This window comes from Onthophagus taurus, chromosome 8 (genome assembly GCF_036711975.1).
Source record: "Onthophagus taurus isolate NC chromosome 8, IU_Otau_3.0, whole genome shotgun sequence".
Classification (NCBI taxonomy): Eukaryota; Metazoa; Arthropoda; class Insecta; order Coleoptera; family Scarabaeidae; genus Onthophagus; species Onthophagus taurus.
In genome coordinates, this window is record NC_091973.1 from 17,865,008 (window position 1) to 17,890,456 (window position 25,449).

Consider the following 25,449-nt stretch of genomic DNA (forward strand, 5'->3'; position numbering starts at 1 on the left):
CAGGTTATAAATGAATGGATTTTGTAATAAAATCTCTGTTTCCGAAGAAACAAAAAAGACTAATTAAATTTAAGATCTTTAGTATTATAGATTAGGCTAAGTAGTTACGTTTTGTTATGATTTTCGTTTAGATTTAAGAAAAATTAGGGCGAAGTGCAAGAAAAAGGTAATTCATTGAAGTCCATGACCTTCAAATTTGACCTTGTCATTTACAGTTTTGACAGATATTGATTTTGGCGACTTTTCAGACGAGTTTAGATTCTAAAAACATAAGAGATCGATAGATTGTATCGATTTAACCCATAGGCCGCAATTTCACCCATTTCAGTATCATTTTTTATATCTAAATTCCAATTCTTCATTTCCAAACTTCAACATTAAATTACGACTTTCTTGAAGGAAATTGACACCCGAAAGCGCGTTTATCTAAAAAAACGAAAAATTAGCAACAAAATTACAAAATCTTAATCAAATTTAAAGTTTATTAATAATTTCGAATATTTTCAAAATTAATAGTTATTTTCTTTAAAAAAATCAATTATTTTGGCCAACCTGTGTAATTTATAATTCCCGCCACTGAATCAACCAATCAGAGAGCCCAGATTCAAACTGAGAAGATCAAATTTGGATATCCAAGATGCCTTTGTCCAAAAAGGGAATATAAGGCCGCGCAAATTGACACCGAAGAGAGTTCAATTTTGGCTAGAGCTAAGCGTTTGTAGCGATCCGCAGATCAGTTCAGATTTTGGTAATTAATTATTGATATTTTTATTCATTCTCGGATAGAGGGGATCGCTGCTCGACTCATCCTTCCCTTCCTTTTCTTTTGTCTAATTGTTATAGTTGTAATTGTTTGATTGGTTAAACCACGCGGTGACCAGTAAGATTATTCTTAGAGTTAAGAGCGTTCAGGGGGAAAACGTTTTCCTTTTGTTTTCCTTCCCTCTCTTTTTTTAATTGCTGATGTTGCAATTTCTAATTGGTTGAGCCATGTGTTGGCCAATAAGGACTTTCCTGGAGGAAAGAGCGTCCAGGGGGTAAAGGTTTAAATATTGAGGAGGAGCGCCTTTTGAGGCAGTTGAGTGAAGTTCAGTTTGGTTTGATTTAAAATTAATTCCTTCGGCGAAGCACCCTGGTCGGTTTCGGTTAAGAGTCGTAGTGTAAAGTCCGAGTAAGACTCCGGTAATTCTTAAGTTTGATGTAAGTTATTTAATTATTAATTAACTTCTATTCGATCGGATTAAAATTAAAGTGTTATACTTTTTGACGAGTCGCTCCTCTCAATATGATCGCTTTAACCCTTGCTAAGTCGTAAATGTTTTATTTTACATATTAACTTGTAAAGATTGTAACTAATTGCTTTAGCTTTTTCTGATTTGGTATAAACCTACGTAATATTCGATATTATTTTTGAATTATTCTTTTTATTAAATTGATCATTTTGTAATTATTATTGTTGAACTTAGATATTTTTTAATGTTTTTAATTAAAATTGCTTATACAGATTTTCAAGTAGTCAGGTAAATTACTAGATTAAAATTTCTTTTGTTGTTAATCAATATAAAGTTTTCGAGTTATTTTTGTAGCTAAACTTTGTTTGTTTCAATTTATTTTAACTTTCATTCTGTTTATGAATTTTAGTTTATATTTTTTTTTTGCTGTTGTTTTCGTTTGATTTTAATTCATTAAATTTAGTATTTAAATTTGACTTGATTTCTTTTATTAAATTTCATTTAACTTTGCTCCCTAAATCCAAGCCGGCCTGACAAGGTTCTGCTTGTCGCATACGTCTTTAGCACGCCCACACAACAAAGTAAGAGCCGCTCCTTACAGCTACTACGATTGTGGTACGAACACTATCGGGGTGCGTCCGCTTGGTCGCCGCCTACAATCCGCCGAATCGGCGGTTGTTGGAAGACGATCTAACGGGTGTCTTGGATACGGACAAAGGCGTGGTTATCGCCGGCGACCTAAACGCCAAGCACCCATCGTGGAACAGTCGGATCGCAAACGCGAACGGTAAAATACTGCGGAGTTTTACCGACGAGACGGGCATTGTCATCGATGCCCCCGCCGACCACACGTATTACCCGTCGAACGAAGGGCAACGATCTGACGTTTTGGACGTTGTTGTAATGAAAGATGTCCGACTAGTTCATAGAGTTACCACGCTCAACGAACTTAGTTCCGATCATCTCCCTGTGCTGCTACAGCTAGGAGACGTCCCGGACGTTCGCATCCCGGTTGAACGTTCCACTGTATCGTGGCCTACTTTTAGCGACCACTTGCACCACAATATGGGACAAATACGAAGGAATACCGGAAGAGGGTCTTTGTGGAGTAAGGTAATGTTATTGTCATTAAAGAAAGATAAGGTTTTTGAAATATATTCTGATTTATTAATTAAAACTAGGCCTGCGTTTTTATCTGCTGGTGTACATATTATATCGTGTTTGAGAAGGTTGTTTTTCAGAGAAATAATGGTATCTTGATATGTACTAATTAATAATTATTTCTAAAAAAAAAAAAATTTTCTTTTTTTTGTATTCCGTACGTGTACTGATGTAAAAACGTTTTTTACGCCACTCCTTTATTATATGTTACCTTCCAAGATTTTATCTATATTATTGAAGTTTTTTAATTTGTTAAATTTAATTTAAATTTTATTTGTAAATTAAGTTAAAAGAGATTTAGATCTATTCCTGAACCCCACCTACTAACATAATTTTATTCCATTATATTGTATAATATTCTATGTAAGTTCACCTTTTCAAATTCCGATTTCTCCTTACCGGTATTAATACGTTCCGGTTAACATTTGTATAATTTGTTTCTTATTTCTTAAATTTAGGTACTGAAGATGAAACATTAGTTTCGAAACATGTCTGCTTGAATAGAATTAAAACATTTTAATATTTCTCAAAAAGTTTTTACTTTTACCTACATCATATTTTATTATATTAGAGAAATATGGAGAATTTCATCCCATTTGAATCTATTTACACAGACTTCAGTAAAGCATTTTGTTATAAACCGACCAATTTATTTTTTTAATCCATTTAATTTCATTTTCTATTTTACGCTGACGAGCGGTAATAGTATGCCGCTCGCAAAGGTGGGGAACGTGCGGCCTCCGTGACTTTCTTGTGCGGCCTCCATAAAATTTCTTGGATCAATTAATATTTCGTTATACTATAAAGAATTAAATAAAGAACGGTAAATTTCAGTACTGGTGGTAATAGCCAATTGCATAATTCAAGTATTAGAACGCCACCTAGTGCGAAACGGTACCACTATTTTTACGTATTACAAGTAGCGACATCTCGTGCATTGGAGAGCAGGTTTGCTTGCAGGTCTCGTAAACTCTGCAACATACGGGGTAATCCCCATTATACAACGGAGTTGGCAATCTGCGCATGCCAGTACCAGTGTTGTTATCTACTATTGTTAAAACTTACTGTTTATTTTACTCTCTGTGTTTACATCTTGAATAAATCTACATTTTTCGGTTATAATAAAGTCAGTAAGTTTACATCGTTTTTCGATTATAACAAATTCGTTGATTATTTTGAGTTAATTCTTGAGTAGTTTTTAGTGCAATTAATAAAGACGAAGAAAGAAACAAGGTACATCCTTTATCGCGGTGGTCCTTCGAATCCACGACACTCGACATCAAACAGTTTTTTTTCTACATCATGGCAAGTTGTAAGAAAAAAAAAAATTAAATAAAGAAAACAGAATGTTTAATGTGGACTGGGAGCTAGATTTTTTCTTTACTTCTGTGAAAGATAAAGTGGTGTGTTTGTTATGCAGTACAGTTTTAACTACTTTGAAAAAAGCTAATGCAAATAAACACTATTTGACTCATAAAGAGCATAAATATTTTAACTTAGAAGGTGAATCTCGACGAGCTATACTTCAAAAATTAAAAAATTAAAAACATCATCAACAAGCGTCAGTTAGTGCTTTTGTAAAGAAAAGTACCACTGCAGTTGATGTTACTTATAAAATTGCTCTTATACTTGGTAAAAGGGGCAAACTGTTTGCCGACGTAAAAATAATTAAAGAATGTATTGTTGAAGCAGTAGGTATGTTAGATCCAGAAAATGTTACTAAATATAAACAATTGCCTCTTTCAAGAAGAACTATAACGGATCGGCAGCACGATTTACCTCAAAATGTAACAGAGCAACTTCGTATAATTATACAAAATGAAGATGTTTATTTTTCAATTGCTTTGGATGAAAGCACTGATAGAACTGACTCGGCGCAACTTTTATATTTTATTCGTGCTGTAACTAAAGATTTTCAGTGTTATGAAGAACTTCTTGCGCTAGGTACACTAACTGGAAGAACTCGTGGAGTTGACATTTTCGAAAATTTCAGAGAAATATGTCATCGCTTACAATTAAATATCAATAACTTAGTAAGTGTCTGCACCGATGACGCACCTTCTATGAGAGGTAAAAAAGAAGGATTTGTTGCATTATTAAAAAAGAAGAACTTAAACTTGGAAAAATTAATATCGTTTCACTGTATTTTGCATCAGCAAAATTTGTGCGCAAAATCCACCGTTTTGCAAGACACTCTGGATAGAGCTATTGGGATTGTCAACTATATTCTTTAATGCAATGCGAATTTCAAATATCGAATTTCGACAGATGCTAACTATAGATGAGGATACGTACAGTGTTGATTTGCCGTACTACTGCAAGGTTCGCTGGCTATCAACAGGACAAGTTTTGGTAAAGGTTTTAATTTTACGACAAGTTTTAAATTTTTATCAAGAAAAAGGAAAACTATGTGATCTATCAGATGAAGTATTTTGCAGAAACATTGCATTTTTGTCTGATATTATGACAAAACTAAACAATTTAAATATTTCTCTACAAGGTAAAACGAAACAGGTATATGAAATGTGGCAAAAGATCCAGGCGTTTCGAAAAAAATTAATATTTTTTAAAACATTGCTCGCTCACTCAGATATATCTGCAGAACACTTTCCGGAGCTAGTAAAAATTTACAATGAGCAGAAATGTGAAAATAAAATATTTGATGAATATAAAGAAGTCTTGAATTCTTTATTAGAAGAATATACTGAAAGATTTGCAGATTTTGATGACCACACTCCTGCTTTGAAATTGGTATTTGAACCACATTTAGTGGATATATCCGATGCTCCTACCGAATTACAAATGGAGTTATTCGAATTGGCAATAGATAATATTCTCAAATCTCTTTTTGACGCTAAAAAGGACCCCTTAGAAACCTGGAAAAATGCTGTTGAATATCCATGCCTACGAGAGCATGCACGACGTATACTTTCCTGTTTTGGAAGCACTTACTGTTCCGAGTCAACATTTCTATCACGACAAAAATTAAAACAAATTTAAGAACGTAAATTACAAATACTCATTTAGAGGACCAATTAAGGCTGCGCGTTACGAAGCTTAATCCAAATATTCAAGTACTTTCAAGCAAGAAACAAATGCAAATATAGTGGGATATTTGCATTTGTTTCTTACTTTTACTATTGTATTTCTTTATAATGTTAAATAAATTAATTACATAATGTTTTTTTGTATTATTTCTATATAGTATAATAAATTGATAAAACTATACGAAACGAATATTATCACAAAATTCGCTTTTATAGGTATATTAACTCATCTGGTCTCCTTTATTGTTGTAAATGTATAAATATATTTTAGATGGATTCTTTTAATTTTAGCTCTACCGGTTTCGATCAATACATTTAATCATCTTCAGGAGCAACCTAATGTAATATAAATAAAAATCATTTACTAAAACTCAACAAAATGATTTGTGAACAACATTCCCAAATTTCTGTTACTATCGTTACATTATGAACAAAATAAAATGAAACTCAGTAAATATATTTTCAAAAGACTTATTTGTTAGTTAATTAAGCTGTTATCCTCTTACTCTTGATATTTTAACTCTTCTCTTCCTTGTTACCCAGTTATTCAGAAATATCCAATAAGCCTACCATGCAACCATATGCGCCATGCGTTTCTTTACTTTTGTTTTTGAGGTTATGTATTTGTAATGAAGTTAGCTGCTTTTATACATTTTAAATTTAAATTAATTAATAATAGAATATAACAATTTAATCAATATTATCGTCATTGTTTAAAAAATTATCTAATTAATACCATGTTCTGTCACATTGTTGTGTCTTAAATGTTTGTGGTGTTATAAGGTTTGTCGAAGGTATAATATGTGGAAAATGGATCCGTTAGGAAAGGTGTAGATTTTAGGGTGACGAAGGGATTTTTCCTTTATTGTTACCTAATTTTAATGTGGCCTATAATGACAAAAAGGTTCCCCACCTCTGGTATATCGTGTAGTCGTTCGTACGTGATCGTCCGCTTGTTTTTAAAATTGTAAAAGACATAAAAACAGAATGTAAGTTGTTCTCAACCGAAAAACACCTAATAAAAAGAAGTTCGTCAAGGAAGGTTTTGGTTTTACTTGCAAACCCTCTTCTTCTTCCAAAGTAAGAACCCCTTGGTTCGCAACAATTTGATATGATCGATCATAATATCTTAATTTCCAAACTAGTAAATTTCCCGTTGCCATGTTAAATTATTGCAATTATTGCTTTGCTAAAATCATATATTTCGAATAGAAGGCAGGCAATTCGTTTATTTGACTGTATTTCGAAATCTCGAGCTGTTACGTCTGGAGTACCCCAGGGGAGCCATCTCGGCCCGTTATTATTTTTAATTTACATTAACGACATTGGATCCTGTTTTATGCATTCGAGTTTCTTATTATATGCGGATGATTGCAAAAATTTTTCCTCTATATGTACAGTTGCTGACTGTATTAAATTGCAAAGCGATCTTTATGGTTTTAACTTGTTGTTCTAAGAACAAACTTTTTCTTAATTACGATAAATGCTCCAAAATATCTTTTAGCAGAAAAAGATATAACATTGATTTTTCACATCTGCTGGGTGTAAGTACTAAAGTACTAATTAAAGGCTTTGCCGGCTCAGAAAGATCCAATTTATTAAAAATATGCCTAGAATTATTGCATGAGACTGCTGCGCATGTTAGATCAATTACTTTCGACGGGGCATCAGTTAATTTATCTATGTGTAACAATATGGGGGCCAATTTTAATTTTTCTTCCAATAATTTTAAACCCTGGATCCAGCACCCTTGTTGCACCCTTAGCTTGTCACATGATAAAGCTTGGGAGGAACACACTGAGTGATAAAGGCCTAATTATAGACTTAAATAAAATTTAATTAAAAGAAGGCTTAAACTTAGCCACCAAAATTAGAACGAAACACATACGACAATCGTATGAATGTGAAATCAGCCATTCAAACACTGAGCAAAAGTGCATTACAGCTAAGTACAACGCATTATTATTTTTTAAAACGGACAAAGTATAATCCCGTCACATTTGATGAGTGTGAAGGCACTGCTCATTTTTGCCTGATGTGTAATAATTTTTTATTTATTTATTTTATTTATTTATCTCATGTGGGTACAGAAACAGGTCGAACCCAATAACACTGTACCACAAACAAAGAATTGTATACAAATAAAATTACAGTTCACAATAATAATAGGGAATTAATATTAATGGTACAAAAGTGAATCAAAAGGAAAAAACTAAAAGTAAGACTAGGTGATATAAATATATCAAATGTCAAATGAGCAGTTTTTTAAATGCATAGAAAGAATGCTAAAACAGATCTATGTTAACACGAATAGCTGATCTTGCCATTCTCAATAAAGGAGAGTTGTGACAGGCATTGGTTCTAGGAGTAGGTGTCATAAATAGAAAGTCAAAGCGAAGTAATCTAAATAAGTAAGTAATAGTTTTGATATGTTAAATTGTTGAAATAAATTTTCAAAAAGCAGTGAATTTAATCGTCCATTATCAAATGAGACAATTGAAAATTCTAGAGAACAAGCAAATATCTTAATTAAATATATTTTACCTCTTAAAGATACCCACGGGATTAAACATATGGATTTTTAGGCTTACTGATTTTTACCTTACTAATACATTTAATTATTTTCAAGATGTAAAAGATATTATAGATTCTAGTATTTAAATTGAGCCAAGATTTTATCGAAACCTATTTAAGCACGATTAGAAATCGTGGTGATTTCAATAATAATCCGAATGCCAAGCAATTTGTGCCTTCAGATGCTTATTAATTAGAAGAGAAATAAAAATTTTTGATAATTTAAATTGCTTGGCAGACGGATTAGATATTTTACACGTATCATCAAAACGAAACCGATATATATGTCCATCACAAGAAAGTTGTAAAAACATATCCGCTGATGTGTTCGATCACGATTATATACATACGATGTGGAAATTTAATTACTATGTAGAAAATGTTATAGAATACATCAGGGCATTTGTTGTTAAAAAAATTTTGTCATTAGATATGTGCATTTTCTGTAAAAATTAGTTAGTATCCAGTGAAAAAAATTGTTTATTAATTAATTTAAAAAATGAAGGAAAACTAATTTAACCCTCAAAAGATGTTATTACAATTTGTCAAATTGCCGAAAGGGTTTATAGAAAGAACATAAGTAAAATATTCAGCACCAATATTAAGAGTGTAATGATAAACGATGTTGTCCGGATGTGTTATAGTTTAGTATTTAATAATGAAGATTGGATAACGCATGTACAAAGCCAGGTTTATTTAGACAATCATATATCACAATTGATTAAAATCATTGTTGAAAAATATTGTCATTCGACTTTTTCATGAGAGTAACTAAAACTCGTCAAAAAATGAGTATGTTCGCTCAAAGTACCATAAATTAATCCTTTTTAAGAATCAATAAACAAATTCTAAATGAGTGTAGTTTTCTTATTAGTTCCTATTTTTATTAATTTTAAGACCCTAGTTCACGATTAGCCCGATGGGCTTTAACACTGATGGAGTACGACTTAGAGATTATACAGACCTGGCAGAAGGCATGGAAACGTAGATGCACTTAGCCGAAATAGTATAGTTTCCTTAATGCGGAAGAATGAGAAGGACACCTTATTGATTAATGAAGTAGAAGGAGATTTGTTTAATGCGCCCCAAGGGTGGGTGTTAGCTCACTGCGTGTCAGCTGACTTTGCAGTGGGAGCTGGTATCGCGAAAGAATTTAGACACCGATTTGGTTAAGTCGAAAAATTAAAATCAGAAAAGGAGTCGGTGACGTAGTCTCGCAGTTTGCGGAGAATAAAAAGATATATCAGTTGATCACTAAAGATGAATACTATTATAAATCAACTCATAAATCCGTCTATGACACGTGATATTAAAAATTACTGTTTGAATTGTGAGTAGACGCAAAACTTCTTCCCATATATCTAGGGCACCTTTGCAAAAATTTGAAACTGTTCGGAAACCATTTGAGAGAAGTTCAATGGACATAGTTAGTCCGTTAACAAGTTATAAAAGAAACAAGTACATCCTTACATTTCAGGATTATCTCACCAAGTATTTGGACGCAATAGCCTTACCTGATCAGAAAGCTGATACCGTGGCTCGAGCTTTTGTGACGCTGATAGTAAGTCGTCACGGTACACCTCTTCAGTTACTCACAGATCAAGAAATAAATTTCGTGTCGTCACTCATGAAAGAAACGTGTAAGCTATTGAACGTTATTAAAATACAAACCACGCCCTACCATCCCGAGTGCAAAGGGCTTATCGAAAGAAGTCATCGGGTAATTAAGGATATACTACCTCATTATGTCAAAAAGGACCAAAGAATTTGGGATGAATGGTTGCCCTACGTCCTTTTAGCGTATAGATCAACAGTGCATAGCAGTACGGATTATACCCCTCACTTCTTGTTGTACGGCAGGGAAATGGAATTTCTTATGGATGTTTTCCTTCGACCATCCAAATGTAAATACGATTATAACGAGATCTATGTGACGGAATTGGTAGCGCGGATGAACCATGTATATGAAATAGTTTGCGAAAGGTTGCATCTTGCCGCTCTAAGACAAGCTCGGTATTATAACAAAAAAAGTAGCATAAGTTATATCTACATGTTCCCGTGAGAACTTATAAAGAAGATACACTGTTTCTAGAAAAGAGATGATAAGGACATTCCATCGTTCATTCCTGAAGCAGATGTTTTACTTAGAATTAAGTTTAATTTCTTTTAGTAAATTCTTTTCCATTGTTAGGAATTAGAATTAGTTTAACCTCCGACTTGTTAAGATCGTTATAATAAATAAAGTTAATTTTTAAAAAGAAACTCTTGCGGTGTTATTAGAAAACTGGCGCAGTCAGCAGGATTATCGAGATTGGTGTATCGTACAACAATTTTCGTATCTTCGATTAATCGGTAATTCGAACAGTGATATCGGTGACCGGACATTGAATCGTTCAACATCTGGACTCACGGATTTCACGGGATTTGGAACATCATCGTCCACATCCGCAGGAAGGACCCCCAAACCAATCAAGGCACAAGGCAATTTCCTATAGAAACACCGTTATGAGAATCACTTTAGTTTTGTAAGTACATTTCATTTATGTCAGTTGACGATTTGCTCAATAATTTACAAAGACTCACACTGTCTTCAGAAGAATTTCTTACTATAAATTCCTTAACAAATTCCGTATTCACAAACGTTACAAACACTCCAAATTTAAATTTAGAAATGGCTTTTAAACCAGAATATTTAAATTGCGTTCCTCAATTTGATGGAAACCCGAATGAATTGAATCGCTACATACAAACTTGTCAAAGTTTAATTACCGCATTTTATGACGTAAGTAAACCTAACGATTTTCAAAATATTTATTTACTAAATTCTTTAATTGGTAAATTAACCGGAAATGCTAGATTAGTAGTAAATATTCAAAACGTCTCCACCTGGGAGTCTTTAAAAATCACTCTTCAACGTAATTTTGCAGACCAAAGAGACGAAGCTTGTTTAAATAGAGACCTAGTTATGTTACGACAAAATAATAATGAACAACCCCATCAATTTTATGACCGTTGTTTATACATTTTAAATTTAATTTGCTCGTATGTAGACATGCATGAACACACGGAACCCGCGAAAGCTTTAAAACGAAATCTTTACAATTAATTAACACTTAAAACATTTTTATCTGGATTAAAAGAACCCTTGGGAACCACTATACGTTGCATGCGTCCTACCAACCTAAACGAAGCTCTTCAATTTGTGATTCAAGAAAATAATACACTTTATTTTCAAAATCAGACCATGAGACCAATGAGATTACCTGATTCTCAACCGAAACTGGTACAGAAACCGCAATTTCCTAAACCAGATTCACAACATTTTAAATATAACAATCATTATCCACCTCAATTTACACACCAATTCTGGGGAATGAATTCACATCAACCACCACATTACAATCGACAAAACTTTCAACCAGGACAATCAAATTTTCCCTCACAACCGATCAATATAAGACCCAATTTTAATCATCAACCACAAAGATTTCCGACAAATGCTCAAACCTTTGGTAGACCCCAAAACGCTTTTCGACCAAACCAAAACAAAAATTTTCCTACACCGACTCCAATGAGCACTAGCACTCATCAATCAAATACTTTACGAAATAACCCATTAAAACGAATGAGAATGTTTTCTGTTGAAACTGGTCAACCTAACGATGAAAATATTTCACCTGAAATACCTGAAAACATCGAATTTGACAATGACTTTCAACCTAAATTTCAATCAGTTGAATCGGGAGATACCGATAATGACAATATTTACGAATCTGATACACAAGAATATTATAACTATAATGACGAAAATTTTTACAATCTGCCTCAATCAACCAATCAAACGTAGAATTAGAGGAAATTTTAATAAATTCCATGTCTAGTTCTGACACCCTATCTTATATCACCTTACCCGAACATAATCTTAATTTTTTGGTAGACACCGGAGCCTCAAGATCTTTCATAAATCCGGACATTGCATTTAAACTTTATCCGAAATTAATTCAAAACGATCCTTTTATTGTTAAAACAGCTCTGCAGAAATCTACACATAAATATAGCACTTACATGCCCGCCTCAAAATTATTTAAATTACCGGAACAAAATTTACTTAAATTTTATTTATTTAAGTTTCATGACGTATTTGACGGATGCATTGGCTTAGATAACATTCGATTATTAAAAGCTACCCTTGATTATAATAAAGGCATAATTTTAACACCTTATGCACAAATTCAATTAAAGTATTATCAATCAGAAATACTTAATAACAATAACATAATTATTTCTGAGAGATCAGAACAAATTGTTAAAATTAGAACATCTATTTCTGACGGAGAAATAATAATTCCGTACACCAAAATTCAAGATTGTGAAATTCCTGAAACTTTAACTATCGCAAACCAGGGATTAGCAATAACTTCCATACTTAATAAAAATGATCATTCAGTTTCGTTAGATTTAACTAAACCTCTAAAAGTAGAAAAATTCTGTGAGAAAGATTTAGAAACAATTCAATTTAATCATGTCGTAAGTTATCGTCACGACAATACAGACCAACACTTTGACTTATCTAAAATTCGGACTGATCACCTAAACGATGAAGAAAGACAACAAATTTTAGAACTTTGTAGAGAATATTCAGATATATTTTATAATGAAAACGACCGTTTGACGTTTACTAATCAAATTAAACATGCTATCAAAACGACAGACGAAATCCCAATTTATACGAAATCATATAGATACCCTTTCATACATAAACCAGAAGTAGAAAATCAAATTAATAAAATGCTCGATCAAAAAATTATCATACCCAGTAATTCCCCTTGGTCTTCTCCAATTTGGGTAGTCCCCAAAAAAATTGATTCCACTGGAAAGCAAAAATGGCGTGTAGTCATAGATTACCGCAAGTTAAACGAAAAAACAATAAACGATAAGTACCCATTGCCTAATATCACAGATTTGTTAGATAAACTAGGCAAATGTCAATATTTTACCACCTTAGATTTGGCTAGTGGATTCCACCAAATCGAAATGAATGAATCCGACATATCAAAAACCGCGTTTAATTGTGAAAATGGACATTATGAATTTTTAAGGATGCCATTCGGCTTAAAAAACGCACCCGCCACTTTCCAACGCGTAATGGATAACATTTTGCGTGGTATTCAAAACGAAAAATGTCTTGTTTACTTAGACGATATAATTATTTTCTCCACATCCCTACAAGAACACCTTGATAGACTAAAACAGTATTTAACAGATTAAGACAATCAAATTTTAAAATTCAATTAGACAAATCAGAATTTCTTAGAAAAGAAGTCGCGTATTTAGGTCACATAGTTACTCCGGAAGGTGTAAAACCTAATCCAGACAAAATTTCAGCAGTAAAAAAGTACCCGATTCCTAAAACCACCAAACAAATTAAAGGATTCCTTGGATTATTAGGTTATTACCGCAAATTTATCAGAGATTTCGCGAGAATAACGAGACCCCTTACAAAATGCTTAAAAAAAGGAGCAAAGATTGAACACAATCAAGAATTCGTTAATTGTTTTGAGACTTGTAAAAATCTGTTAATAAATGAACCTTTACTTCAATATCCCGATTTTTCAAAACAATTTAATTTAACAACCGATGCCAGTAATGTAGCTCTTGGTGCTATTTTATCGCAAGGACCAATTGGTAGCGATCTACCTATACGCTTACGCATCGAGAACATTAAATGACTCTGAACAAAATTATTCGACAATCGAGAAAGAATTACTTTCGATTGTCTGGGCAACAAAATATTTCAGACCCTACCTTTTTGGAAGAAAATTTAACATCATAACAGACCATAAACCACTCCAATGGTTATTTTCATTAAAAGACCCTCATTCCAAATTACTTCGATGGCGTATTAAACTCGAGGAATTTGACTATAACATTATTTACAAAAAAGGTAAATTAAATACCAACGCCGACGCACTTTCGCGAATTGAATTAAACACTAAAGAAACATTCGATATCTTAGCATACATGAATGACTCTAATACCAATATTACTTCCGTACCTGTCGATGATAATGACTCTATTCAAGTTCACCCAGACGACGAACCTTTAGATATCATTGACTTAGATAATATTCCAGATTTAGATGATACACTTCACTCAATTGACGATCAAAATCCAATAGTTGACATACCTATTTCCGATACCCCTATTAATCACGGGTATAATCAATTAATAATATCTTCTGTTTTACACAGTCCAGCGAAACCCAAACATGAAAAATTGTTTGAAAATAAGCAACGAATTTATGTACAATTCTCAAAATCAAACTTAGAGACTGAAATAATAAATTTTGTTAAATAATTTATAATACCCAACATTCAGTATCATTTGTATTTTGACGGCAAAGATATGTACGAACCTTTTTGTGAAATCTTTAGACGAAATTTTAAATGGCCCTCCTTTAAATTTAAACGTTGTCTCCAAAAATTGATAGATGTTACCGACCGTAATGATATACGTGAATTAATTCAAAATTATCACGAAGGTAAATCCAATCATCGAGGAATCGATGAAACTGAACAGAGAATAAAATCAAAATATTATTGGCCAAATTTAAAAAATTCTATACAGACTTACATTAATGAATGTGAAATCTGTCAACAAGCCAAATATCAAAGGAACCCAATAAAAATGGAATTAAATATCACCCCTACTGCCATAAGACCTTTTGAAATCATACATATGGACACGTATACTTTAGAAAAATCTAAATTTCTAACGATTATTGATAGTTTTTCAAAATATGCTCAAGCATATCCTTTAAATTCTTTAGCTGCTATAGAAATCGTAGACAGATTATTAATTTACTTTTCACATCATGGCATACCCAACCAAATCATAGTTGATAATGGTACCGAATTTAAAAATAACCTTTTTACCGAACTTTTGGCACTTCATAAAATAAAACTACATTTTATCACACCTCATCATCCTCAATCTAATGGTGTTATAGAGAGACTTCATTCAACTCTTGCTGAACACATTCGTTTATTAAATTCTGAAGGTTTTGCAACCACAACTATACAATCCAGAATGATTTATGCAATACTAGCTTACAATCAATCATTACATTCTGCTACTAAATTTAAACCAGTAGCTGTAATTAATGCCCATATAAATAATGGCGACCCTTTCGATATTAATGTAAATACACATCTTTTGAATGATTATATGCATCAACATAAAGAAAAAGCAAAGTTAATGTACTCCAGAATTAATGAAAATTTGATCAATAAAAAACAAACAATTATTGACAACATTAATAAAAACCGTGACAAACCTACATTATTCAAGCCACAACAAAAAGTGTTTATTAAAAAGCATGAAAGGAAAAAATTAGCGAATAAATTTGAGAAAAGTACAAATATCTTAACATCTGATCTTGATAAAAAAATAATCTCTACCAATACGCAAGGTAAAATACATATGGATAATCTTAAACGACCTTTGAAAGAAACGTATGACTTTAGTACAAATATTTCTTAAAATTATAGGTTACCCCTCGTCCTCGGACTACCGGACAAAATCGTAATTCGAAATTTAGAAAAGAATTCCGGAATAATACCCCTTCACTTAGGAAATGCTAAAGTAGAAGAATTTTCTCACACGCTCATACATTACCAAGACTTGAATCCAATAATTATCGAAACGAATAAACTTTACCAAAAATCAAAAACAATTATCGGACTACTTCACAAAAATTATGAACATTCATTCGAAATGTCGAATTATTTGAAAGTGTTAAGATTAATCTGTATACGTACCGAAAACAAATTAAAGGAAATTATACCCCATCCACAACGTACAAGACGTGGATTGATCAATGGTCTAGGTTCAATATTTAAAGCTGTCTCAGGCAATTTGGATGCATCAGACGGAGAACGTTACGATAATTTAATTACTCAATTACAGAAAAATCAAGATAAATTAAGTACTAGTATTGTCACCCAAAATTCGATTTGTTTCGATATTATTAATAAATTCAATAAAACAATTATGGAAATTAATCATAACGAGAAAGTATTAGATTCAAAGATCGATCAACTTTCGTTAATAATTAATCATTCTGAATACGATCGAAACATTACGTTTACAAAAGATACTTTGATCCAAATGATAAATTTGTACGAAGTGATACAATCAGTTTTGCAGGATGTTGAAAATGCAATTACGTTTGCTAAATTAAAAATGATGCACCCCAGCATAATCACAGTAATTGATTTATTTAGATCATTAAAGCAACTGACCAAACAAGTTAACGTTAATCAATTACCTATGCAGTTAACACTTGAAAACACTTTGTTTTTCGAAAAATTAATTGAAGTTGAATGTTACATTTCTAACAATAGAGTAACGTATTTAATACACATTCCTATAACCTATCCATACCAATTTGAATATTTTCACCTGTATTCCATCCCAATACTAAGTAAGAATCGTCTAAAGACAGTGATTTCAAAAGATAAATATTTGATAAAGAATGAAATGTATTTTGGATTTAAAAATCAACCATGTAAACGGATGTTTCCACAACTTTATATTTGTAAAAAATTAAATCTTGAACAATTCACTGAAGAAAGCCCTTGTGAACTACAACTATTAAATGGGAAACGTGCAAACAATTGCAAAGAAACAGAAATAAAAATTGCCGAATTAATTGTGAAGCAATTAGACAACACCAACCAATGGATTTGGGTAATTCCTATACCACAATTCCTAAAATTGGAGTGTAATTATCAAGATGAAACCATAAGAATGCACGTAACTTACCTGTCCGAAATACCTATGGGATGTAAGATTTCATTCAACAATAGAACCATAATAAATAACGTCCAAACAACTAATGGAACGAAATCAATATTATTTCCTGAATTAGAAGAAACACTAGATCCGACGTTACCTTATCTTAACTTGACTCTACATATAAAAGATATTGGTTTAGATGAACTTCATGAACTGAAATCAAGGATCATCGCCAATAATCCATTGATAGAATATGGGATTACAAGATTACCAAACGCATGGACAATCATTATCTATGTAATCGTAATATTGTTCATTGTGTGTTTAATTTATAGAAAAATAAGAAAACATCAAAAATCGAAATCCCAGGTTATCGATTCCAATAATATTCAACTTCCGTCCCTCTGAGTTGAATCTAATGGGGGAGGGGTTATATCTACATGTTCCCGTGAGAACTTATAAAGAAGATACGCTGTTTCTGGAAAAGAGATGATAAGGACATTGCATCGTTCATTCCTGAAGCAGATGTTTTACTTAGAATTAAGTTTAATTTCTTTTAGTAAATTCTTTTCCATTGTTAGGAATTAGAATTAGTTTAACCTCCGACTTGTTAAGATCGTTATAATAAATAAAGTTAATTTTTAAAAAGAAACTCTTGCGGTGTTATTAGAAAACTCATAGAGAATTTAATCTGGGAGAGTTAGTGTTCTTAAAAGACATAGCTATTAAACCGGGGCTAAATAAAAAGTTGAGCCAACCCTGGATAGGGCCATACATGGTTACTAAAATCAAGGGACCAGAGAATTACGAAATCACGTCGGCAAAAATTTATTATGCATAGTAGTAGATTGAAACCGTTTAGAACGAACAAAGAAGCGACTCTTAAGGAGCGTAAATGCTCAGATTCGAATGCACACAATGAAGTGGTAAACGAATATTTTGAACCCCATATGCCGATAATCAGCTAATCAGCCGACCCCCTGCCCCGGGATTAATATGCGACTCAGACGATTAATACTGGATGTAAGCGGTAATGCTAGTATAGCCGAAAATCTTGAGCAGGAGAATGATAGTACCATTAACGAGTTACCGGAATTAACAACCGAATTTTACAAAAATCCTTTAGCAATAGAAAGGGAACAGAAGAACGATAGTATTATTAATAGGGCATCAGAATCGGTAGATGAATCTCTTGAAAAGCCGTTGGCCGTACGACGGGAGAGGAGAGCTATAAAGCTCCCAACTAGGTTTAGGTAAAGTAAGAAGTATATAGGTATAAAAAAAAGAAAAAGACAAAATATATAAATTTTTGTTGTTGTTTGTTAAACGCGGGAAAATCGGATATTTGTTTTTGTTTGTTTCAGCGCTATTAATTATCTTATTGTGGATTGAAGCCTATTCAAGGATAGGATTAACAATTATAGCATACGATTGTAGCGCTCCTAGTGTTAATGTTAGTCGAATATCGTTAAGAAACGTTGGTGATTGTTCGCAAATAGAGTCCAACTACGAAGAAACCATGTTAGAAGTATAAGTAGTCCAAAGAGCCCAAATTCACCGACAGATAGTATATAGTTGTAAGGTAGAAATAACTAGAAAAATAGCACATTGTGGTATGCACAGTCACAGTTCAGAAGTTCAAGGAGGTAGTCTAACCCACATACATTCATTAGGCGCCGAGGAATGTCTAAAGCTGGGTCCACATCAATAAAAATTTGCGTGTGTGTTAAATTTACTGTGCGGCGAAAATTTTTACCGGCGTAAAAGTACCACACACAGCCAATAAATATTTGTGCTGTGTGTGTTGTATGCCCTGCTCCGTCTGTGTGTGCAGTATGATTTTGTTAGGTTATGTTTTAGTAAGTTATTCCAACAAGTGGCAAAAATAAATTTGTTTATATTTATCGGTGGTTAAACCTTATCTAAACAAAATCAATATAATGGATTTCGATAGAGAAAATGTTTTAGTTTTAATAAAAGAGTATAGTAAAAGGAAGGTGTTGTGGGACCCGAAGCATCCTTTCTACTTCAATAAAAAAAAGAAGTTCGATGCCTGGCAAGAAATTGCAAGCATATTAGAATTATGTGTAGATGACATTAAAAAGAAAATTAACAGCTTACTAGGCTCCTTAAGGCGTGAAAGAGCTAAAGGAAAAAAGACAATTGGAACAGGCAAAGGTACGTATTTTGGTAATTATCAGCATTTAGTATTATAAAAATGTTGCATCAGTATAAAAGCTTTGTTTTATTATTTTAAAGGAACTGAAGAAGTGTACAAATCCGATTGGTTTGCTTTGCCAGCTTTTTCTTTTCTATTCGACAAAGACGAACCTAGAAGTACCTTGAGTTCAGAAGAAAAGTTGGTAAGTAAACAATTTCAAATCTTTAATTTTTTGTTTAAGTTATGTTTATAACATGTTTATAATAATAATTGAATTACAAATGAATTAATACTCCAAATATAGAAAATGGAGTTCAGAATACCATAGATAGATATTAATAATCCAGTTGCCATTCAACCACCCCTTCGATAGTGAAATAAGTACAAAATCCTTCACGGACTTCATTTGCTTGAAATGTTGACCTTCGTGGAATATTTCGTAGATTCCTAAGGTTTTCAATGGTTTCTGAAGATCTCCAAGTTCCTTCAACTAAACGCCCTTCCACTTCTGTATCAAAAGTTCCAGGAGGAGTGTATATCTTCTTTGAACTCTTGCTCCTCATTAAATAATTATGAAGATACACAATGGTCATTACTATTAAATCACATTTTTTGGGTTCTAGCAAAAATGGCTTTCTCAAAACTCGAAACACAGCTGAAATTATGCCAAATACATTTTCCACAACTCTTCTAGCTCTGCTCAACCTATAATTAAAAATTCGTTCTTTTGGTCCTTTTCTATGGTCTCCTGCAAATGGTTTCATTACGTTCTTTGTCAAAGTAAATGCTTCATCACCTACAATAACATAGGGAATATCCTATGTTGGTAATCCTAACGTATTACTCTCAAGTTTTTTATAAAGTTCTGTGTTTCTGAATACTCCCCCGTCAGAAATTCTACCTTGACATCCAATATTAACATAAAGAAAGTTATAATTCGCATCGACCAGAGCAAAAAGTACTATGCTAAAGAAGCCTTTGTAATTATAGTATTCACTTGCACTGTTAAATGGTGCTTGGAGAATAACATGCTTCCCATCAATTGCGCCAATGCAATGAGGAAAGTTCCATATTTGCTCATAATCTCGAGCCACTTCCAGCCATTCTTCTGGGGTTGAAGGCATCTAAAAAAATCAATCTGCAGTGATAGAATCGTACTTAAAATATAATATACATTTTTAAAATCTTTTTTACAGTATTGTTAGATAATGTATGTGGATTGATAGTATTTTCTAACATATCCAAGTACACTTCGCCGTTTAAATTTCCATCGATAAACACTGGACCTATCACTTTGTCTCCCAAAATGCCGGCCCATACATTAACTTTTTCAGGATATTGTGTATGCCCTTCTACAGTCAGATGAGGGTTTTCATTACTCCAATATCTGCAGTTATGTTTATTTACAAATCCATTTAAAGAAAAAGTGCATTCATCACTAAAGCATATATTTTTCACAAAAACGTTGTTATTATTAATAATAGTGGTCACTTCTTCACAAAACTGTATTCTCCTGTCAAAATCGTCTTCAGTTAGCTCTTGATGTATTTTCAATTTATAAGGATGGAATTTGTGAAGTTTTACAACTTTATGAACAGAACCCAAGGATATACCAGTTGCACGAGATACCTGACGCAATGAAGTATTGGGGTTGATACCGAAATGACCCAACACTTCGAGTTGAGCGGTTTCGTTCAAAACTCTCGACTCATTATGTTTTATGTTGGCAACGGACCCAGTCTGAGTGAATTTCTTCATGGGATTCAGGACGTATGTATGAGATACGTTCTTATCTGGATGCCTTTCATTAAAAACTGCGGCAGTTCGTCGAGCACATTCATTTTGGGATCCATACATTAATACAATTTCAATCCTTTCCTGCAAACTGTAAACCATTACTGCTGTTTTATTTAAATAACTTTGTTAAGTGGATAACACAAAGTTGTTTAAGTAATAACCAAATAAACTTATGTTTAGAATTGCACTTTTATTTTATTCTTTTCTCGCACTGTGAGCCTGCCTATAACTCGTTTATAGAAAGAGAAAAATTTCGTCTCTTTTTTTCCTTTTTTTGGCCATTCGAGTCAAGAGTAATTTTCATACAGGTTTAATGTAAAATACTTTCAATAAAATTTAGTTTAATTCATAATTATACGTGTTTAGTTTTCTTAAATATTTCCGATTGCTCCGAAATAATAAAGGTTTAATGGTCGTTGTAAAAACGAACATGGTAATTTAATTTTATAAATTAATAATAAAAGATTACTTATTCTTGCTTTTAAGAAGGTGATTAAAGTTTTTAATATTAATTAAAGCGGGAAATACAAAACAAAGATTTTCGCAAAAATTTCGAAAACGAATCGATCAATTTAAAAAAAAATAAATACTAACATGTAGTACCTTAAAAGACCTTTAAAATGAGGTATCACTTGATACCCCTTTCCATTTAAGATTTTTAAGGGGTTGGTTTCTGGCGGCGGGGGGTTGAAGTGAGTGAGTCAATTTTTACATAAAAAGTTGTCCCCCTTGGTTTTATTCTTTACCTATTTCAGCGATTTTCTTTTTAAACTTCCGAATTTACAGAAATTGAGGTGGAAAGTTTTGAAATGAACACCTGTATATATTTTTTATAGGAAAATGTAAACGCCGAAGCTCAACCTTGTTCTACTTTAAATATAAACGCTAATGCCCAGCCTAATCCCAGTTTAAATGTAAACGCTGATGTTCAACCTGACAATAATTTAAATGGTTCTGGCACCAACAATGATACTGATACAAGCTTCGCTATACCACAAGCACCTATATCAGCACAACCAGCAAGTAAAATAAGAAAGCGAGCAAAGAAAAATGACGAGGATCCGCGTATAGAAATGGCTTATAAGTTTTTACAAGCACCGATGGAAAAAGAAGATTGCACACAACTATATGCTAAATATGTCGCGGAAAAATTGAATCAGTTCGATCCATACACAAAGTCAGTCTTGACTCATAAAATTAATACTTTAATTTTTGATGCAGAATTGTCAAGACTTGGTGCGGCACCAAATGGTTCCCAATGTTTCATGTCCCCTTCCCAACATTCAGTTTCACCATTACATTCTGTTCGTGATATTTCATTACAAAGTAGCTCACCACCTTTATCAGTATCACCATCTCCCCAACCCCAATACCTGGTTGTTACCAGCAAACTTCCCACATCCTCAGAACAAACAGTCATTACAAAAGATACAGTCACTACAGAAAATCCAGTGACTGTGGAAAATACAGTGGCTACAGAAAATGAGGTAACATTTGAATTATCTCAATTTTTAAATCTTTAATAATAATTTTTCTAATTGAAAATAAAAATATGTTTAAATAAAAGTTCTTTTTGATGGCATGTGTTTGTTTCATTTACTTACCTTTATGCAATCTTGTAGAACATCAAGTAAAGCTTTACATACTTGCGGAACTATAATGGATATAGCTTGCTTAGATATTTTGAATAGGTACTGAAGACTTGTGTACGAATTTCCAGTAGCTAAGAAACGAAGTGTCAAAGCTAGTCTGTCCTTCACACTTATACTTTCTCTGAAGTTAGTATCCTGCTTCTGGATTTTTGGTCCAATCAAATTTATAAATAATTCGAAGACTTGTACAGACATTCTTAAAAAGTTCTTAAAGTGACCAGTGCTTTCATTTAACGATAATATGTTCAATAAATGTACGTCTTCACCTTCATTTTTTCTGCTTTGGTACAAATGTTTCATCCAATACAGCCTTTTCTTGCGACTTTCTTCCTTTTTTTTAATTAAATTGTGCATTATTATGAATGCAGCGCACTTTTTCTTGAACATATTGCTATGCTGAGACATACTCTTACTAGACAATTACGCCAGATAGGTACCTCTTTGAAACTAAGTTTATTTCACTTCAACAACACGTCCACATACAAATCCTGTGTGCCGCAAATTCGTTTGATGTTCGGGAGAAAACCGACTTTCGATGGTTCGTATGTGTGCTGTGCGGCGAAAACTTTTGTGTGCCAGTTTGTGCGTCAAACCGTCCACATTGCCACGCACACACACCACATACAACGTATACAGTCCACACAACGTATACAGTCCACACAACGTAAATTTTTATTGATGTGGACCCAGCTGAAAAGCTCATAAGTATGGTACGATCAATATTATGGGAGCCCATATGTTTCATGGGAAGTTAAATTTTATCGGCGATTGTGTGGGTGGAGTTTAAACAGAGAATGAAGTAACTTGGGAAGATGTTGTCGTACAAGGGACTGTCAAAATCCATTTGCAAGACTATCTAGCCACTATCAGTTTGGAAGATGATACAATTCGGCTCCGTGGTGGAGTATCTTGTTCGTTTTTGAGCGGGTACTGTATCGACGCTGTGCATGGAGAAGTAACTTGGGAACCAATAATAAAGACGGATTACAGAACAAGATTAAGTAAACCATGGGATGTGGCATTGTCATCCTAACTAGTTTATGGAATAATTTAACATCTATAACATCAACCTCATTGGGAAGGCCAAACCAAATCTGTTACCTTTCCTGACCCATACCAGAAGTGTTGCTGAGGTGAATCATAGGTTATCAACTTCGTAAATCCATCGGACAAAGTATAAGGTTAAATAAAAAAAAAAGACAAACCATCTTTAACCCAGATATGCCTAGCGTCCTACATGTAGGACACCAGCAACAAGTTGTAACACGATTTAGGTATTAGTAATTTTTCCTCACCACTCGCGTATATACCTTCAGTAACAACTACACCGTTGTATGAGATCAAATGTTGATTTTATAAAAAAAAGTATTTTATTTACCGATGAATCGACATTTCCTTTGCATGGTCGGCATAATCCCAGCGTTGCTCGATATTGGAGTCGTGACAATGAACACAAAGTTTATGCGGCTCGTACACAATATCCCCAAAAATTAAATGTTTGGGCTGGCTTAGTAGGTGACCATATTATCGGTCCTTTTTTCATAGAAGGAAATTTAAATGGTCATAAGTATTTAAACATTTTGCAAAATGACGTAATCCCATCGCTTTAACAATTAGACAATGTTCAATTTGGAAGTATCTGGTTCCAACAAGATGGTTGCCCGGCTCACAACAGCTGGCAAGTTAAAGAGTATCTTAACGCACAATTTCCAAATCGTGTAATATCTATTTGCGGAACGTTAACTTGGCCGCCTAGATCACCAGATTTAGCCCCCAATGATTTTTTTCTATGGGGATATTTAAAATCGAAAATTTATGGTTTTGACGACGAAATTTAAGCTATGGTTTTGATGAAGAAAGGACAACCAATCTGGATGACTTACAAACAAAAATTCGCAATTGTATACAGGATATTATATTAGCGCGGGTGAAAACTCGCAGTAAAGTTAAATAATTTATTATTGCTATTTACTTTTTTTTTTCTTTTTTTTAGAACAATATGTTATTCAAATTAGGTTTCCTTTGAGTTAAATAATTTAATTTGCTATGTCTTATTTCCTTTGCACTATATTATGCAGCTGGTTTCGTTTTCACTCGGGAGCTAGCACCATAGTAATTTTTTTTTTGTGCTTTCATTACTTTGTTTGGTTGTTTTATTTAATTTTGTTTTTCTCTCTTTTTGAATATTATTTATATATATATATTCTAAATTTTAGCTATTTAGAACAGTTCATTTCGTTTTTCTTACGTTTGTATTTAATATTTGTAACTTCAACACTACGATTTCCTTCTGCCATTTAAATGTCAGGTCACTGCTATCATCTTTTGATGCTCTAAAAACCATTATTCAAAACGCTCATTATGATATAATATGTCTTACAGAAACGTGGTTAACAGATTCTGTACACTGTAGTGACTTGGATATTGATGGTTATTATTTCCTTCGTAAGGATAGGGGTGGTAGAGGTGGCGGTGTGGCGGTATATATAAGGCGAAACATTAAATATAGAGTGCTTGATACTACTGATGTTATCGAACAGCTATGGTTGTCATTTCGCTTGGGTGGTACCGCTTTTGCTGTAGGCGTTGCTTATCGGCCACCTAAGTTTTTCTATAGATCATTCTTAAATGAGTTGGAGAATACGTTTGCAAATGTGGTGCCGACAGTGGACACTGTTGTGTTTACTGGTGATTTGAATATTAATTTATTAATACCGGGCAACGTGTCAACCATGGCTTTAACAGATGTTTGTGATTCTTTTGGTTTGGTACAGCTTATAAATGACCCCACAAGGGTGACGGGCCAGACTTCTACATTAATTGACGTTTTTTATATTTCGAAACCCCATACAGTCAACGTAAGTGGTGTGTATACCACCCATGGTATCTCAGATCACAATATAATTTATTGTAACCTTAAGGGCGCAACACATATCAAATCAAGCTTTCAAAATATAGCCAGGTCATTCGGAAACTTTCATTACGACAGTTTTCTAAATGATCTTCGGCAAGTTCCTTTTTCTTAT

General features: G+C 33.1%; 1 protein-coding gene and 1 pseudogene across 1 annotated transcript; both read left to right on the forward strand.

Moving 5' to 3' along the window:
- Positions 1-10,685: 10,685 nt before the first annotated feature.
- Positions 10,686-11,120, forward strand: LOC139431316 (uncharacterized). Its single transcript, XM_071198964.1, has one exon. The coding sequence runs from the start codon at positions 10,686-10,688 to the stop codon at positions 11,118-11,120; it is 435 nt and encodes a 144-aa protein (XP_071055065.1).
- Positions 11,121-18,500: 7,380 nt separating this feature from the next.
- LOC139431317 (uncharacterized) lies at positions 18,501-22,294 on the forward strand (annotated as a pseudogene).
- Positions 22,295-25,449: the final 3,155 nt, after the last annotated feature.